General features: G+C 42.6%; 1 protein-coding gene across 6 annotated transcripts in view; it reads left to right on the top strand.

Moving 5' to 3' along the window:
• ANTXRL (ANTXR like) overlaps positions 1-18,856 on the top strand; it is a 59,679-nt gene that overhangs the window by 7,503 nt on the left and 33,320 nt on the right. For all 6 annotated transcript variants that reach the window (XM_058421577.1, XM_040071583.2, XM_040071582.2 and 3 more), the window contains 9 exons: positions 5,473-5,544; positions 5,674-5,745; positions 7,857-7,938; positions 8,041-8,074; positions 9,986-10,065; positions 10,179-10,247; positions 10,446-10,526; positions 10,630-10,690; positions 16,944-17,042. In XM_058421577.1, the coding sequence (XP_058277560.1) occupies positions 5,473-5,544; positions 5,674-5,745; positions 7,857-7,938; positions 8,041-8,074; positions 9,986-10,065; positions 10,179-10,247; positions 10,446-10,526; positions 10,630-10,690; positions 16,944-17,042 (650 nt within the window). The remainder of the gene's footprint in view (positions 1-5,472; positions 5,545-5,673; positions 5,746-7,856; positions 7,939-8,040; positions 8,075-9,985; positions 10,066-10,178; positions 10,248-10,445; positions 10,527-10,629; positions 10,691-16,943; positions 17,043-18,856) is intronic.

Genomic DNA, 18,856 nt, shown 5'->3' with positions numbered 1-18,856 from the left:
CAAGAGTTGCATATCCCTGCTCCTGTCTATCATTTGCACCTTTTTAAGACTGGGGTTGTGTGCCCTGCTTTGTTCCCTGTGTTGTCCTGAAGAGTTCCAGGATGCTCAGAGTGGGTCTTCTTGCCCTGATGCTGCTCAGAGCACCCCTGGAGCTTTACAGGGAGATCTGAAATAGTTGAATGCAGTGTGAGCATGGCTTCTGAATTTCACTTTGTGCCCTGTTGTTGGTGAAGGACTTAGCAAGAACTACACTATGACACTAGGTAGATATGATTTGTGAATGAGGTAGATGACTGTAGGATCAAAGGGCAGTGTTTTGTTTGAGGTATGATTTCATAGAAATCTGTAATATTGCTGTAGACTTTATCTGTAGGAGAAAAGCTAGCTGTGAAATTAATGGGTTTGGTCATGAAACTTTTTGGATTCAAGTACTTTGGGTCATGTACTCATATTCTGGCCTGGTATTAAAACCCATTTTGCAGTCACTTCTCTGTATCTTCCCCTCCCCATTCAGCCCTTGTCTTGTCCATTAATGTTACCAGTACTCTGAAGCAAGGATTGTCTCAGAATGGCTGTCTCTGCCCGTGTTTCTAATTGCCTCTGGAGCAGATGATGGAAACTAGTCCTTCCTTGCCGGGATGAATCACTCAGTCAAGGTCCCTTCCATGCTTGCAAGATGCATTCTTTGGGAGAGGAGGATTCTTGTCACTTTGAATGCTCTGGTGGCTCAGAAGGGAGCAGAGGGGTGGATGAACACTCGGGCATGCGTGCCTGAAACCACAACAAACTCAGTGCCCCAGGGTTTGCTTTTACTGCAGAGCCATTATTAGCCATTAGCCATGTGCAAGAATTCCGTTGTCTACAACGTGGTTGTGACCACAAAGAGCTCTCCAAATAACAACAGCGTCATGTTTGTGAGCAATGGACCTTGTACAGGGCCACCATTAGCTCAAGGGAGTAGAGACTTACAGGGACCTACAAACTTAAGAGGTCTTGTACTCCCCTGACACCCTGTTCGGACTAAACCCAGCATCAGTAGCAATGTTTCTTTTACTTGCTCCAGGATGTCTGGAATTGCTGCCTTCAGCTAATCTGTAGTGGAGGCAAATGGGCATGGGGTGTGTGTCCGTGTGTGGAACAGGACAAGGGGCTGCTCTGTGCTTTCGAGGGGTTTCACTCTCTCACTTTCAGCAGGGATGAAAGGCTCTGGGTCCTTCTGCCTTCTCTGTGTACATATGGTAATAAAAATATTTACTGTTTGGGTAGTGTTGGGGTTTTAGCTTTCACTGCAAAGTGACGTGACTCCTGTGTATTGCACTGGGTTGATCCATATGGGCTCCTGACAGTGAATTCAGCATAGGTGTGAAGCACATGTGCTCTAGGACAGACACAACTGGTCCTCCTGCCATTTCCCTGCTGAAGTGACTGGGCTGAGAGTGGCACCCTTATGCCAGGGTTGTGCTGCTTCATTTCTCCAGCTTCCACTGGCTGGGAGCCTGCTAGGAAAGAAGACAAAGTTTCCAACCCATCTTGCTCTTTGTCTTCGCCAATATCAGTGAAATACTTCAGATTGGGTGGGCACGATTCTAACACGCTCTGGGTTTTTATGCTGATACAGAGCTCTGCTAAACCAGAAGGAATCACTCCAAAGTTGGCAGGAGTGGAATCAAGCCTTGGAATCACATCACTTCCTTCCACCCCCAGAAATACTCCCTGATCTCTTTTCCCCTCCCATCAAGCAGTAGCAATATAAAATTAAGGAAAACAGCAGCAGCAGGAGCTGCAGCAGCAGCTGCTCCTCCGAGCCCAGTCCTGATGTGGCCGAGAGGACATTCTTTCCTGTGTTGTGGTTTGCTGACTTTTTGTCTTGTGTGTAATGGGAACAGAGCTCATGGAGCAGGGAGCATGCTCAAGGCAAATGGCTTCCGTGAGTTTGTTTTTTTTAACTTCACTTGGGCTGAATTCTGGTCCCAGTTGCATAGGTACAAACCTGGGGAAATTCTGCTACTTCTGTGGCCCCTCCAGGTTTACCCCAGTGAAAGCAGCAGCAGAAGCAGGCTCTGAGATGTTTTCTGGAACATTCCAGCTGCCCACAGCAGCTGTTTATTGTTGTGTACTTTCCTTCACCATGCGAATTATGTCACCTCAGAGGGCTGAAGCCTGACCATCCCGCTTGACTCAGAAAGGTACACAAGCTGTGGGTCACTATCCACAGAGGTCCGGGGATGCCCCACTCCTTTGCAGAGAGCATTAGGCTGCCTGGGCTTCTTCAGCAGGGAAGGTGCAGGGGGGAGAACCAGGGCCAGGCAGGGTGGTGGCAGCCTGTGATTGATGGGAGGGGCTGAACCAGGTCGCTGATGGCTGAAAGCAGGAGATTGCAAAGGGGTGAGCCTGCAAGATGGATGTGGCTGCAGCACAGGCTTTCTGCTTTTTGCAGACAGCCACAGTGCTGCTGAGGTGGACCTATTGGTACAAACCTCCATCGCAGGATACGTAAGATGCCCTGTGGGTGTCACTTCCCCACGGCTTGTCCCAGATGATGATGAGTGCGTGTTGCAGCCCGGTAATTTACTGCACAGTGCTGGTCTTTGATGTGCTTCATTTACTCTCCTAGTCTGATCCAGCCACAGAGGGCAACAAGTTGTGCTGATAGTAACAGTGATTCTGCAATGTGGAAGATTCCAAAGGCAGTGAAATAGCTCAAGATTTTCAATAGTGTGGGGCAGTTCTGTCTGCCAGTAGAGGAACTCATATTTGATGACATTTAACAACTTCGTGTGTAATTTAGCAAACTTGTCATAATTTTTTGTTTAATCTGCCTTTAAAACTGCCATTGCTGATGGTATGAGGTCAGGCCTCTGGGGCAAGAGACAAAACTATCAGGCCAAACCCACAAAGCCTCCAAAGTGTGTGTGTGTATATATATATATATATATATATATATATATATATATACACGTATGTATTTATACACACACACACACAGAGGAAATGGCAAGTAAAAGTCCTTTACAAAAAGGGATATTTAGAGGGAAGCTCGGGTGAGAGGGAGGGGAAATCAGATTCTTCTATAAGCCAGGCCACTCTCACTCATGTTCCTGAGGGGTTTGACCTGACTGGCATTGGTGGCATTTTGGCACCATTTGCAGTGGGAGATGACACCTGGGCTTGTGTGGAAAGTGATTAAATGCTGACCACTTCACTGGTACTCCCTCTGGGATTTTGAAACTATCATTTTCTTGCTGGTATTTTTGTCTGGCCTTGACTTTTCCCTGTTGATAGATTGGGGTGCTTCTGACACTTCCCAGCTGGTAAACACCATGTGGGTGCAGAATTCCTCTTAGGGGTCAAGGACACCTACTGCTGTGCTGAAGTAACTTTGCTCTGCAGGGCTGTAGCTTTGTGATGTAGAGCTGGGCACTCTGAGAGCACAGAACACTTCCTGTGAGGACTAATCCAGCTTTTCAGTAATTGGCACCTATTGATTTATTACAGTCAATTCTCTTGCCGGCCGTACCCTTTTCAAAAATAAAAATTAAAAAAAAAATAATAAAAAAAGAGAGAGAATGGAGAAAAAAGAAGTAATTCTGACAATCCTATGAAGGCACTGGAATTGTTGGTTTGTTGGAGTTCAAAAGAAAATTCGCTGCTACTTTTTTCTGGATTGCATCAGTGCCTCTGCAGCTGGCAGTAGAAATTTGATACCTCATGTAAAATAGGTCAGTCATTTTCAAGTAAGAAACTGTGGTTATTCTGTGGGGGGAATTGACTTCACTGAAAATTTCAGGAGCTGCATTTAAGTCAGATGGCAAGCTCAGAATGAAATTGAAAGTGTCAGCTTCAGAGGGGGAAAGAATTTAAAAAAAATTTGGAAGCTATAGGTGCATCTTGGATGGATTCAAGGAAATCTTTGACTTCATGTTTAGAGATTTAATCTGACACTTCCATAAAAATCCTAGAGAACTATAGGTGTTGATGTGGTTAATTCGGTAATAGTGACAGCGCCTTTCATTGATGCTCTTCAGAAATGATAAACACATTGTTGTGTAGCACATATAAACTGGGGACTGCAGAGGATCCAGAGCCCTGGTTTGAGAAGTCCCCAGTGTTTTGTTGCCTGGAAGTTTCTTCATTCTTTGATAACCAGTTTGTTCTGTGAATGAATCACCAGTTGTCCAGAAGAGCAGCATGAAAGCACAGGGTTACACAAGCCAGTTTATTCTAGCATATGTACTTCAGGAGACTCCTTTGGTCCTTGTCCCTCTATCTCTGCCCTTCTCCATTCCACCAGCCCTGCTGCAGGGCAGGCAGTGCCATCCTGCGCTGCACACCTGGGCTTCTGTGTCTGACATACAAGGGCAGGAGTGACTGGCATAAGATCATTTGGAAAGCCCACAGCAGAACTGAGAATTGTAAAATGTAATTGTTTTCTAATTTTTAAACAGAAAAATGCCTAACAGCAGTTAGAGGAATCCTACTGCTTTATAGTAGTTGAATTTCAGAACTTTTTTTGCATCTAAGTCTCTGTGATTTTGTGTATGTGCCTTTGTTTCATTTGTCTTTCATTTTATCTGCCTAAGACAACTGATAGATGAGTTCAACAAGCAAGAAGAGCAAATGGGTCATTCTCTCATAAACACCACAGTCCCAGGGATTAAGACCATTGCCTTTCATGCTTTGTAGCCTTTTTAATGTCTTGGAAGCGTATGGTATAGATCAACATGGTAGAAATCTATAATTTACTGTAGGGTTGCTGTGTGCAAGGCTCTGTTTGAGGTCTCAGTCCCATCAGACTGTGGCTGTCCCTGCTAAGACTTGGCAGAAAAAAAGCCAGGGAGTGCCAGTAATGTAGTTTTATATAATGGAAGTGGCAGCATGGATGTGTAAGTCTTCTGCACATAACCAAGTTGTCCAAGTTTTCACAAGAAACCCATAATGGAGCCAGGGCTTGACTGCCCGGAACATTAGTCCAGCAAATTAGGCAAGAGTACTGCCTTTCCCTTCAGAATTATTTCAAAAGCTTTCTCTTTTGAAACAGAAAGTAATTCGTGGAAACATTCTCCCACGCATTCTGGGAGAATAGAAGATCAGTCAAGACTTTCTGTGTAGTGCAAGGGCAGAGCTGTGCTCTAGAAAGGAAATAATCTGATAGCAGATAATTTAACAAAATCAAATAAAATTAATTAAAGTATAAGAAGATATTTATATTTTATGCTATAAAAGGAACAAAAGCAAATGGAAGGGTTACTGAGTTTGTTTCAAAATTTTATAGTAAACCATTTCAGACCTCTTACTGCTTGTCTTTGAGTCAGTGGGTTTTGTCATCCTGGTTCTTATTGCAGCTTTCAACACAACTCTATGTAATTTGTGTCCCTAACCATCTCTGGTGTAGGTCAGGCTTAAAATTCCAAGTGGAACAAGGAATTTCACTGCAAAGAAAGCTTAATATAATCAGTTATGTTTTGTATGCAGATCTGGAAGTGTCAAAAATCATTGGACTGAGATTTACTCCTTTGTGGAAAGCCTAGCTGAGAAGTTTATAAGGTAAATTTTTTTAAAATAATACTTTAATTTCCTGTACATATTTTTTTTATTATTATTATTCAGTGCTTATTAGCAAATGAATTTCTGCTGAAGTAACGAGTGTGACATGGATCTGTTCTTCTCTTTCAGTCCAATGTTGCGGATGTCCTTCATTGTTTTCTCTTCACGAGGCACTACGATCATGAAACTAACAGAGAACAGGCAAGTACCTCCCACGGCATTCCTCCAGAAATACCCTCTGTCCCTTCTCTCAAACAGTGAGTAGCCCCACACCCAGAGCTTGGAGGTCTCTCTGTCCTTGGTGTGACACCAGCTGAAATCCTCTCCTCCATTCCCAGCTGGGGAAGGGCTTAGAAGACCTTTGGGTGTCCCACTTCAATTTTCCTTCCAGCTTTGTGACAGGAAGGCAGCACTGGGCGGTCTGTTCTTCACTGTGGTATTTCAGGGAGAAACTGCATTTCCAGTTGAGGATCCAGGTCCATACGTGCTATCCCCAGCTACCCAAATAAGGACAGTTTTTGTGGAAGAGATCTCAGACCTTGGACTGGTGAGCACAGGAGTGTTTGAGAGATTCCCAGTGCCCTTGGGAGGGACTCAAAGCCCTTTACATCAGCAGCTGCTTGTCCCCAGTGCTGAGCAGGACCTCACCCGGCTGTGGCTCCCCTCTCCTGGACTGCCTGGAAACAGCACCCATGCCAGGGATGGCTTGCAAAGCCAAGTGACAGTCTTTGTAAGAAAAAAAATGGAGCAAAATTCTGCTTGCCAACTTCACAACCAAATTCTCTTTCTTTAAAAAACAAATTAATAAAAACCACCACTGAAAACAACCACAACACAAAAAATTCCCACTCCCCCCCCAAAAATTTTACTTTTTAAATTTAATTTTCCTTGCACATACAAATCCCTGTCATTAAGGTGTTTCTAAGTATTTTCTTTCATTTCAGCTTGAAGCCCTTACTTGTGCTGATGCTTCTGTTGGTGTGAGAGGGCTCAATAGTACAGGGCACCTTGTAAAATAATGGGAACTCTGGAGAAGAAGGAACACCAGGCACTCCTCCTAAGCCAAATACCCTGCAGGGCTCTTCCATTTCTGCTGGCTCCCCTGAGTTTTGTTTCAGGTCTCCATCATGTATCTTGGTGTCAGAGCTAAAATTTGCTTACTTTTCTCTGGGTGAATTTTCTCTTTGCAAGGTGGAAAATACACAGGAACTCTCTGTCAATTTGTTGAACTTAGTATTAAAGCATTCCCTGTCCTAAAATCCTGTTCTCTTTGTGGATCACTGTGTGCCTTTTTAGCTCGTTTTATACTTCAAATGGTAAAAATGTGCTTTTTGGGTTTGGATCCCTAAGGACCCAATCCAAGCTCCTGATTTTAACCTTCATCCCATACAGCCTCCTGTATTCTATCTATTTGTGATTGTGTCACCTAAAATACGCAGTTGCAAAATGGAGTTTAGAAAGGTTCTCACTATTTTCTTGAAGAAAGGCTGCCCCATGGCCTCTGGAGCTGATGTTTGAACTGCCTGCATCTTATCTGTTGAGTATTTGTGCCTTGTGTTCCATTAATATAATGAAAATCCTTGTCAGGATCAATGATCTTTTTGTTGTCAGTAATCAATTATTTATGTCCCTGAACAATCCTCTTGGTTAACAGGTATTTGCAGAGTGAGAAGCTATGCAACAGGGGTCATGACATGCAAGTGCTTCTGTTTCCAGGAATAATCTATTCCCCAGGAAGGTTGAGTCCCTGGTCTAGGACAGGAAATTCTCCCCATTCCCATCCTATTCTCTTATCTTTTGGCTTCTGTCTTTAAAATGGAAAAATCCTAATCCAGACTGTCCTGATGACTGATTCAATACAGAGTTTTAATTTGTCCCATTTTTGTGACAGGGTCATAAGCTTTGAAACTCTGTTTTGTTCTGTTTAACAACAGAACAAACTCTGAAACAGAGAAAACTCTGTTTTGTTAAAGTTTAATATCTGACATTGACTTTAATTCAATCTTATCCTGACTAAGTATATGTGAGAATGAGGGAGTTCCATCTTTAAAGTATGTTTACCCTAATGCTCTGTGTCTGGTTTTGTGCCCCCTTGGGTGTTTGGCTGATAAGTTGTGGAATTTGAAAAAAAATCTTGGTTCAACCAGTGTTCCAGCTGATGTGTATGCACTCTGTGCAATTGATTGACAGGCCGCATAATCTAGCTGTGGTACAGGAATATCTCAACAAAAGAAAAAAAAGAAACTTCTAATAAAATGTTCTCCTGGGATTATTTTTTTATTTATTTTTGTTTGGTTTTTTTCAATCCAAAGGGAAGCCATAAGACGAGGGCTCGACATTCTTAAGGAAGAATTGCCTGGAGGAGACACGTTCATGCATGAAGGATTTAAAAGGGTACCCATCACAGTACCTACTTCCTTTGTTTTACACATATAAACTTTGCATACTTCCTGCTGGTATACTTAAGAGCTAACCATGTTCTACACTTCATTGCAGGCAAATGAGCAGATTTACCATGAAACCTATGGAGGTATGTGTTGTGTACGTTCATGCTGTATATCTGCATTGACAAGACAGGGATTATAGTTCTTTTTATGACCTGCAGTAAACCCGCTGAAAGAAGTATTGGAGAAGCAGTGGTGTTATGCAATACCACATTCCATTTTGACTACAGCCCTACTTCTAAATGCGTGATTCATGGTTTATTGAGATCAGAGAGGACCAGTATGATCCCAGATCTGACCATTGCAGAAAGCAGTCCAAACCACAGCAGCCAGAGCATCTTGTACCCAGGAGTCAGGAGTACCCGCGTTTTCCTGGTCCTTTCCATCCTGATGCACTCAGTCCTCTGTGCTTGGTGGTCTCTCGTATTTGTTCTCATTAGCGTGGGTGTGAGTGAGAGTTTTGCATCAGTGTGAATGACTTGTGTTCAGATTCCAAGTTGCTAAAATGTGCATTTTCACTAAATTTTGAGAGGAAAGTATATTTGTGGGTTTTGTCTGTGCCGGAAGAAGACCTAGTTAGTTAACAATACTTGCCCAGTTCATACCTGGTGTGGGCTAATGGTCTCTTTGGAAGATGGAGAAACAGGCTGGTGCCTTTTTTATAGAAATAGGCTGTGTAGGAGCAGCAGCTCTGCACAGTGTTGCAGCATTTCTGCCCTTAAAATCAGGAGCCCTGAAGTATCCAACTAAAAACAAGTTTACTTTGTAGCATATAGCTAAGGACTAATCAAGTATTCTGTAAATTGAATTAGGAAGGAAAAAGAGTAGATGAGATCTGGACTTAGAAGCCAGGGAAGAAACAGGCATTGAAAAGAACACAAAATAACATCTCCAGGTTTTTTCAGCATTTTTCAAGGGTGCTAGGCATGGGGGAAAAAAAAAAAAAAAAAAAGGGAATCCAAGCTATTTTCCCCCCCAAGTTACAGGTCATTTTTTTAAGATTTATGTCTGTGTCTGACATGACATGGGAAGGACTGCGTGGCATAAGAAACCTGTCAGAACTAATCAGTCTGTAATTTCAGACAGTATGTAGGAAGACACTTGAAAGTGTAACAGATTATTTTGAAAAAATAACAAATATTTGTCTGAAAGTAACATGTATGTGTATTTGTTACTTTGCTTAAGAGCTATGGACTCAGAATGGTTGGTTGAACCATAGTTTGCATGTTAATTTAGTTTAATTTTGTTAAGAGGTTGCATTTTTCTAGGTGGCATAGTAGTCTGTATTGTATTACATACATAAATCTCTGCAGTCTGTGCAGCCTTTTCACTTAAGTTTAGATGAGATATGAAGTGTTGTATCACAAAACATGATTTTTTTCTAACGAACCTGATCGTAAGGTTTTCACGTGCTCAGAATTCCTATGAATTTCATTGGAAGTTCTTGTTGCTTGAGAACTGTGGGACTGACCTCCCTGTAGAAGCCCACTTCATGCCATGTTCAGTGGGGTTGCTCTTTCAAAGCCTGCGGGAGGGAAAGGTAGGATGGCAGGAAAGCTCCTTTTGCAGAGGTATCTCTTACCACAGTCTCTGGACAAAGCTTATGTAGAGACGAGTTTGTCAAGAGAAGAGAGGAAACCTCTCCTTCTCTGCGAGCCCATTTTGTCAGTTCCCCACGTGAAAGCTCTGTCTGTAATCTTGGTAGCTGCTCTATTTCATTCAGAACAGAAAAGTCGGTGTGAGGCCCTTATTAGAGCAGCACTGCCCCTCCAGTGGTGCTGGTGACGTGAGGGTGCCCAGGTTTTGGCTCGTTGCATGCCTTGCATCTGGCCTTCAGCTGGGGTATCACCAAACCCGCACAGATCAGGCCGAGAGTCTGGCCTTACGGGTTTGTATTTATTTGTCAGCAAAAAGGATTGCCTCACTCTGGACTTTTTTTGCGTTGCTGAATCCTGTGTCATGTGTATGCAATCTGTTGTTAACTGTCCTCCATGTAGGAGTTCGGACTGCCAGTGTGATTATTGCCCTGACGGACGGAGAGTTGCAAGACGCTCAGTTTTATTATGCAGAGCAAGAGGTAAGTCACTTTTATCCTTCTCCAGACTAATTTACGTCAAACCTGTACACATTTACTGCTGACTCCACTGATTCTATGGCTTTGCATTTAATGGCAGTTCTTGGGTTTTTTAGGCCAACAGAGCCAGAAACTTTGGAGCTATTGTTTATTGTGTCGGAGTGAAAGATTTCAATGAAACTCAGGTAACTTGTTTGTTTTCTCTTGTGTTTTTGTGTTATACTCCTGCACAAATAACAGCCTCAGATGAAGGCATTTATTTAATTACTTGAGGCATAAATCATTTCATGTCACTGTGATGTCTTTTAGCAAGTATGAAAGGGCCTGGTTTTGTTCACTGTAATTTTGTTTTCCTCATGATTTATGATTGTCTTTCTTTGCAGCTGTCAACGATTGCTGACAGCATCGATCATGTTTTTCCAGTTAAGGGAGGCTTTTATGCCCTAAGAGGAACCATTGATTCCGTAAGTTGGATATTCTGAAACACAGTAAAGGGTGCCCCTTCCTGCATTAATAAAGCATAGATGAAAATGGTTACCAAAAAATGCCTTTATCTAAATCTTTTAGATTCTGAAGAAGTCTTGCATTGAGATCCTAGCGGCTGAACCATCCAGTGTTTGTGCAGGAGGTGAGTTTCCACAAGAACAGTGTGTTAAAGGCAGATGAATGACACTGATGAAATGTCAGTAACTACCTAATGTGCTACTGGGGCTGAAGCCTGTGGATGTGTTAGAGCATCCTCTCAGGCCATGGCTAAAGCCCTACATGTTCCTTCTCAGCTTGAGAAAAACATTCTGGCAATAGACACGGAGCTGCTGTGGCTGAGTACCAGCTTGGAGAGCTGGCAGAGGCAACACTCAGCTAACTGAGGATACCACTTTTTAAAAAATCTGAGAGAGAGACAAGAAACGTAATGCAAAACCAGACTGACAGAGGGGTTTTAGGGTCTGAAGGCAATATCTCACAAATTTCTGGGACGACTGCATTCCTGGGATCTGCTAGGACTTGTTGGCAGTTAGAACAAGAATTTGCAAAACATTTACAGAAATTTAAGGTTTATTGAACCAAATATAATTTGCTGCAGAGGCCAAGTTATCTCTTGTGTTTCCCAAAATGCTGATGTTTTATTTATTTGAAAGAACCATTATTCTTTATGGTAAACATGAAGGATACCCAGAGGACTTGTTGATAATTTCATGCCTTTTGTGTGTAGTATATTTAACTTGAATTTGTTCCGGTTTGTGTTAGCAATTCTCTTGCTGTTTTTTTTTCTACTTTAGAGGCTATTGCAGCAGAGTAAGAGTGACACCATAAGTTTGCTGGAAGGTACAGTTTTCAGCATGGTTATTTAGCTCTAGTGCTAGTGTCTTGTGTTGATTTCCTTGTACACTGTAAAAAGGAGCACATTAAAAATGGCAATGATGCATGAAGGCTGACCCTGAAAACAGATAAAATATGAAACTCAGGAAAAATTTAGTATCACAGAAGAAAAATAGTTCACTCTTCATTTCCACATGTCAATCACAATATGATTTTACCATGAATATTTCAATTTGACATGAAGCATCCTTGTGTCTCTTGAATTATTCTGAAGTATATTATTGTGGACTAGATGTAAAATCTCATCTGCATAAAATTTAAAGCAATGATTTTACTTTCAAAAATATTGTGGAGTTGATAAGAAAAAGACAGTTTTAATGTTTTGGCATTTAAGGCTTTTTATTTCATAATGATACTTTCCTATTTTTGCATAGTTATTGTATACCTGACAGTTTTTTGTGCAAAGCTTATTACAAGCAGTCCTGTTCAACAAAAATGCCTTTAGCTACATAAAAAAGTGAGTGTTCCAATAGGAGGGGTTTCAGTAGTATTCTTGAAATTGTTTGGGACATTGTTAAAAATATCAGAAAGTTGAATTTGAAACAATGCTTTTCAAAACTGAATGTTGAAAATATTTTTATGGAGTATTTGAGAAAATAAGTTATCAAGAAAAAAATTCCTTACAACAAAATTAATATATTTCAGCAAAAAGAGTAAAATTTCTTTTTTCTTTTTTTTTTTTTTCCGAAGGATAATGTGTTCAAACAACTTCATTTTTTTGCTGAGCTTGTTAGGTAAAAAGTCTATGACAAACATGATTAAAATTCCTCAAGTACACTTTAAGAATAGCTTGCCCTTATAGAAAAACAAACAAACACTGTTGTTACTTTACCTGGATCAGTAGAATTTTCCACTGTCTTTTCATCTTTCAAACAAGACCAATATAAATTGGGTAGAATCAGTTTCTGTGTAGTGCTGCTGATTCAGCAAGCTACCAGCACTTCTTTCACTTAAATTTTGAGGTTTTCTCTGTCCGTGTTGATCACGCAAGGGCTGGCACGTGGTGAAGCTGTGCTGCTCAGTCTCCACGTGCTTGAAGGTTTGCTTGTAGCAGCAGAGAGTTGAAAATGGGAGGAAGCCAAAGCTGCAGCTCCACATGGTGTACACTGTTTGTACAGCATTGTATTTAAAGTATTAAAGTCTTTAGCACTAAGAATCAGGCATGCAATAACATTTATTATTATCCCACAAGCCACAGCTGACATTACCTCCTGCAAGAAGTTTTACAGTGTGAGGCTACCAATATTTACATTTGTGTTTAGATTTATTATCCTTTATTATCCTGCTTACTTCAACATTGCTGGAGGTTCATCTGTAGAGCTGTGTGCACCACTGTCTCCTGGAAGGAATCTCCTGGGATTAAACAACTTTTTTCATGGTAGTGTGAGTCCAGATCTTGAGTTCCGTTCACTGGACAGTTATAGTATTACTCTGTAGGTAGTGTGGTTTCTTTTTTAATGTGCTTCATCTGGACTTCATAACCTTCATTATTTTTTCATTCATGTCAGAATTTTTATGCATTTTAAATTTAGATAATTACTGACACAGTTTACTGATATTGTATTATTTTGTCAATATATATAGCCACTGAAACCTACATCGACATATATATACACTTGCATGCTGGGTGTACCCACTGGCTGATGGGTAACATTTTCCAGAAGTTCACCATTCTTCCTCTTTTAGGTTAGGAATGTTTGTTTGCTTGTTTGTTTAAATACATAATAGAAATTTTCAAATCAAAATTATGATTGAAAAATAATGGGCCTTTGGAGAGAGTGCAATATATTATCACAAGCAAAGATACTTACTTTGAAATGTGTGTCTGTCCATGTTTTTTGAATGAAATTTATCTGAGTGAGGAGGTGATAATTGGTTTAAGCCTTTATTTAGCATTGCTAATAATTTTTACTATTTCCTATGGTTCATGAGCATTTTGTGTGGCTCAGTGGAAACAAGTTATGATCAGGGCTTAAAGCAGGGACTGATCCACTCCTTGTAAGTGTTCTTGTGTTACTGATGCTTTGGTGATTGCTGGTGATCTTGGCTTCATTTTTGACTTGCCAGAGGTTTAGTAAAATGCTAATGGAACAATTTCTATGCGTTGACAATTCCAGTTGGGACTCTGGCATTCCGTGACGAAGCTATCTGGCAAATCCAGCTACAAATTGATCTCATCATATTGTGACAGCTATCTGATGTTTAATGCTTTTTGACCCTGCAGATTCATTGTCCCCAATGTGGAGCAGTGTAGTTAGGTCCTTCCTGTTCCCTCTGATTTAAAGTGACCAAGATGTGCAGCCTGTAAACAGGCTATCAGTGCCGAATCAGTGGTGCCTCGTATCCTGTTTGACAGCATCATTGCTTTGATTATGCTTATGGTACGCAGATGTGATTGAAAGGTTTTGTTGGATGTGGCATCCTACTGGCCACATCAACTACCAGGTGTGGATGCAAGCAGTCAGCTCCTCATCAGAGTCAGAGAAGCGGAGCCGACAGCGCAGCCAGTGCACACCAGCTTCAACCTACCATCTCGCTGCCAGCGCCGCCCGGTTATTTCAGTGCTGACCTTTTTCCCTTCGCTGTCTTGTCAAAAGCTGCAATCTGTGATCTGACAGTAACTAAGGAAGAAAAGGACGCAGCCAGAGCCAGGGCACAAAATTAAATGGAATTAGCCATTTCAGCAGAGCGTCACGAGAACGCGTTAATGCTCCAGAGCAGCCGCGGAGGCAGGCTTCTGAGCAGCAACAGCGAACCCACTGCCAGCTGTTTACATTTCCCAGCAAGTCTGGTATATTTTCAGCTTGTGGTGGTGGACAGGTTACTACCCAACCGCTTGTTCACAATTCACTGTGCAGAGTGGAGTCACAGTGAAAAGAATGGCGGGAGAGGTAAATTGTCCTGACAAGATTAAACTTCTGGATGTAGCTTTTACCTTTGATGTCTTGTGTTGAAAGTTTCTTACTTGCGGCATCTTTTTAAAGCTGCAGAAACAACCCCCAGCTAAGCTTTTGTGATTGCTGCCTTTTAAGGCCATTAATTCATGAGAAGGGGAAGAAAAATTTAAGTGCAATTTTGTTCTAGCAAGCTTCTTTTAAAATGTAAAATTGAGGTGGGGAAAAATTATCGTCTTGGCTGGGTGTTCAAGCCGCTGTGAAGTGGGCTGGTTCCAAGCAAGTGTGCCCGTGTGTGGTCCCAGGCAGGTAGTTCAGGTGGGTGGGCAGAGGCCCAGCTGCCCTCAGGGCTGGTCAGGACTCTCAGCTCTGCTGGCAAAAAAAGGGATGCTCATAATTCTCAGTACAGCAGCTGGGTTAGATGTGGAATGGCTCAAGGCATGAATCTGACTAAGACTAACTCAAGATTCTTACTGGAGTAAGAAGCAGATGAATCTGCCCTACAGTACATTTTCATTTGTTTAGAGAAGTGCTCATTAACCCCGGTGAGAACCAGGATGTATAACCCTTCCCATTAAAAAGAGGCCAAATTCTGATGCTGGATTTGTGCATTCAGCTTTTGATTTATTTCAGCCACCTTTGGGCCTCATGTAGTATTATCCAATAACAATTCCTCCAAAGCCTGCCAATAACATGACCATGCCTTGTATTAAATGTTGCTGAAAGCCAAATCCTATACTGCTAAAAATCATGTACTGCTCCCCTCAATCCTACCAACGTTGTTTTGCTCTCCTTTTTACTGTGTTCATTAAAGTATAAATGATGATGCATGTAGACCTGTTCATGGTTTTACTTGCTGATAGTGGAGTACTATATAATTTATTCATAATTTTCAATGTGGAGCTTGAGGACTAATTGGTCCTGTGTTGTGTTGTTATACCCCTTGGACTGGGCTGCTCTCAAATGCTGCTCAGAGGCTGGTGTAAGAGCCCTGTGGGGGATTTGATTAAAGTAGGAAATTCTTGCATTAAAGTGCAACTTCTGTGCTTTCCCTCACTGTGTGCCAGCGATCTCAGCTGTCAGCTGGCTGCCTTGTGCGGTATCAAAAGGGAGTTTCAAAAATGGACTGTGGACAGAACAAATTTGTAACGTGTCTGCCCACCTGCCTGCATTAAAGATGTTATCTCTGTAGGTAGTGTAGAAGCCAAAATGGCTTTTTGTGTCCTAGAGGGAAGTTTCCCTTGCCACTTCCCTTCCTGGTGCATCTTGTGGCTAGTTTGGCAATTCAGGCTCACCCTAGCAGAAAAGGGACATTGGCTCTGTGTTGGGCTTCACAGTAAAAGGGAGGGAAGAATAGCAAACTGTTGTGTTGTTAGAGCTCTGAGGAGGAGTGCTAACTATGTATCTTACTAAGGAATAACTTTAAAAGCTTGCTGGGGAGAAGCTGAGAAAACAAAGCCAGATTTCTTAATACTTTTCTTCCTCAAGTGACCTTTCCTGTCTCTAACTGTACGGGGTATGGTGACACTGGGTGCTTTCATGATACACGTGAACTCAGCAGTCCTGCCTCTACTTGCCTCTATCCCTTCCCTTCTCCTGCACATTCCTACTTCTGTAGATGCTCAGCCAGGCATTACTGATCTCTCTAGCAATAAACAGAGTTACTTTCTAGGCTTATGAGTAAGCTCAGTGCACTGCAACACGATCAGTGGTGCTAGTAGTAGAGGGCATGTGCAGTTGGGATCTCACTTCTAATTGCACCCTTCCTGGACTGGCTTTACTCAAATGCAGAACTGCTTTGTCAGTAAAAAGGCTATTGGAATGTTTGTGGAAAAACCCCAAACCTGCTGAGGCTTCTGCTGCTTGAATGAACAAATCATGGTTGCTTATCACAATAATGTCAAAAGTCACAGGTGCCTTCCCTATCAGGACTAAAGCAGCTGAAGTTGTGACAGGTCTCTCTTTGTGCCACTAGTGGTTTCAGCTGCTGGAGCAGGGATTTGAGGGAAGAGCACAAAGAAAGTGGTGGTGCCTGGATCTCTAGATATTCCTAGGCAGAGCAGATTTTAGTGGGGCTGTGTATGGACTCAGTTATTGCATGGGCAGGAGCCCTGGTTTTTCCCAGGGTTTGTACCAGAGGCAAAGCTTTCTCTCCGAGTCACAGGAGGTTTAGGAGGGGAGTTCTGTCTGTCAGCATCTTCCTGAACAGAGCTCTGCTGAAAGCTTAGTGCCATCTGCCATGAAGATTAGGGGAAAGGACTGGTACAGGTGGTTAGCAAAGGTGTCTGTCCCAAAAGTCATGGAGGAACCATGAGATATCATCAGTCAAGTCAGACTTAATTTTACTGTGGCACCTTTAAGGCATTGCAGTTCTGTCTTAACTTGTGGGAGCTGACTTGAGACAAAGAGAAGACACTGAAGCGCTAATGCCGCTGTAGCACTCTTGGACATTGCTTCTGAATAGAGGGAGCGTCTGTATGGATGTTTTATTTCAGACATAGGGCAGAGAACAGCAACTGTTTTAATTCAGGCCACTCTGAATAAAAATGCTGTATTTGAGATATTTCTTATAAATAAATTGTAAATCTTCTGTATTTTTGCTTACAGAATCCTTTCAAGTTGTGGTAAGGGGCAACGGCTTTTATCATGCAAGAAATATCGACCAGGTACTCTGCAGCTTCAAGCTCAATGACAGCCTTACTATCAGTAAGTTTGCAAGCTGGTGGATTGCAGTGACCCCTGTGGCTGTGTCACCTCATCCTTGTTCAGGGGAGACTCCTTGCAGCAGATGTGAGAGGGAGCTGGGGTAGAGGTGTGCACTTAAAAGAAGCTTGAAATTCATCCTTATTCGATGTGGTGACCTGTGGGCATGGTGGAGTGAGCGCTTACACGGGGTGTGCTGCTGCACAGTGACCTTTTCACTGTTGAAGTGATGCACATGGTGCTGCATGCTGCAGTAGAGGACTGAGGATCAGGTTTTAAGATGGAAACTTAAAATTGCTTCCTATTCCCTTATCACCAGTAAAAAGAAATATTGCCATCTTGATCCCCTGGTGGTGTTTTCAGAATTTTTATTCACCAGTTCAGGAGATAATTGCCATAAAGCCACGCCTCCCAGGCACACTCTGCTCCTCTCTGACACCAGTTGCTGGTCCCATCACAGTGACTGTGTAACATGGAAACTCCCTGTCATTGCTGTGCTGAACAGGGTCTTTTGTCTGCTGTCTCAGCAGCCAGGCAAAGATGAACAGCCAAAAAAAATAATGGAGTGTCCAGTTTCTCAGCAGTGCTCTCTCATTCCTGAGAAGCCATGTGTGTCTGGCAGAGTGAAACTTGGTGTGGGGAGTGGAGCTCTGCTCCTTTTTCATTTATGCTACCCTTGTGGCCTGAGCACAGTAGAGGCTTTCATATGCTGTTGTGGCCAGATTGGTGCTTCCCTAGCAGTGAATTCACTTACAAGAGGGAACACATGAATTGCTCCTTCATTTCCCATCCCAGTTGTCTGTTGATGCTGCAGTCAGTCACCTCTGGTGGTCTTGCATTTATTCCACTTACAGATAGGCTTTAACCAGAATTTGTTTTTTGTGGTTTATCAGTTACACAGACTTTTTTGCTTTTACTTCTCTGACCCCAATCATTAGCACCTTGGCTGGGCTTCACACAGTGAGTGCTGATCTGGGACTGGAAATACAAAGGAGGAAAACTACTCTGATTCCATTCCAACTCCATGCTGTGTTTTCCTTGGGTTAAGTTTGCAGCAGATATTGTGATGAGATGCTGATCTATGCTGGCTGCCCCCCAACCCCCCCCAAACATATTACTGATTTCCATGCCCTCATCTCTGCCAGGGAAGGGAAATGAGTTCTGTCTTCAGGTGTGCTTGAAGGGGGGGAAGCATGAAGGAACAACTCATATCTGTTGTTGCTTGAGTTAATTTTTTTCCTAGATAAAGAGTAAACAAGCCTCAAAAGTATAATTAAGGTGGCAGCCTTTATCAGCCCTTTATTCCCTTAGGTTTGGCTCTTGTGGACCACTGTTTCTCCAGGCTGGCAGCACAGTTGCTTTGCTGGCCATTCAGAGCTAAGCTGTAGTCACTGGAGTGATGTGCCTGCTCTTGTGCTCAGCTTACACACTTTTGGTGGAGTGGCAGTGCAGCATTACTGCTGGGCCTCCTCTCTGTATTCATAGGACTTGGCTTTCTAGGTGTGACTTTTGAGAGCAAGAGGATTAACACTGCTGAATCACGGAGCAGTGGAGTGCAAGGAGGTGGGAAGATGTGTGCCCTTGTTTGACTCTGACTGCACCAAACCTTTATAAACGTGGGCTGTTCACAGATGATGCTGCCACAGAAGGGAGGTTGGGTCCAGGAGAAGCAGCTAGTGCAGAGCAGATCCTCATGATAGCATCAGTCATGACCCCTCTCTGCCTGTTTCCTGTAAATGACCAACCATCTCTTGGGCTTGGTTTCTTTTCCCCCATAATTTTTCCATTTCAGCTCCACCCCACCTCTCTCCTTCCCT

Source organism: Hirundo rustica, chromosome 8 (assembly GCF_015227805.2).
Source record: "Hirundo rustica isolate bHirRus1 chromosome 8, bHirRus1.pri.v3, whole genome shotgun sequence".
Classification (NCBI taxonomy): domain Eukaryota; kingdom Metazoa; phylum Chordata; class Aves; order Passeriformes; family Hirundinidae; genus Hirundo; species Hirundo rustica.
The sequence above is the reverse complement of the archived record's forward strand: the minus strand, read 5'-3'. Positions and strand labels throughout refer to the sequence as shown.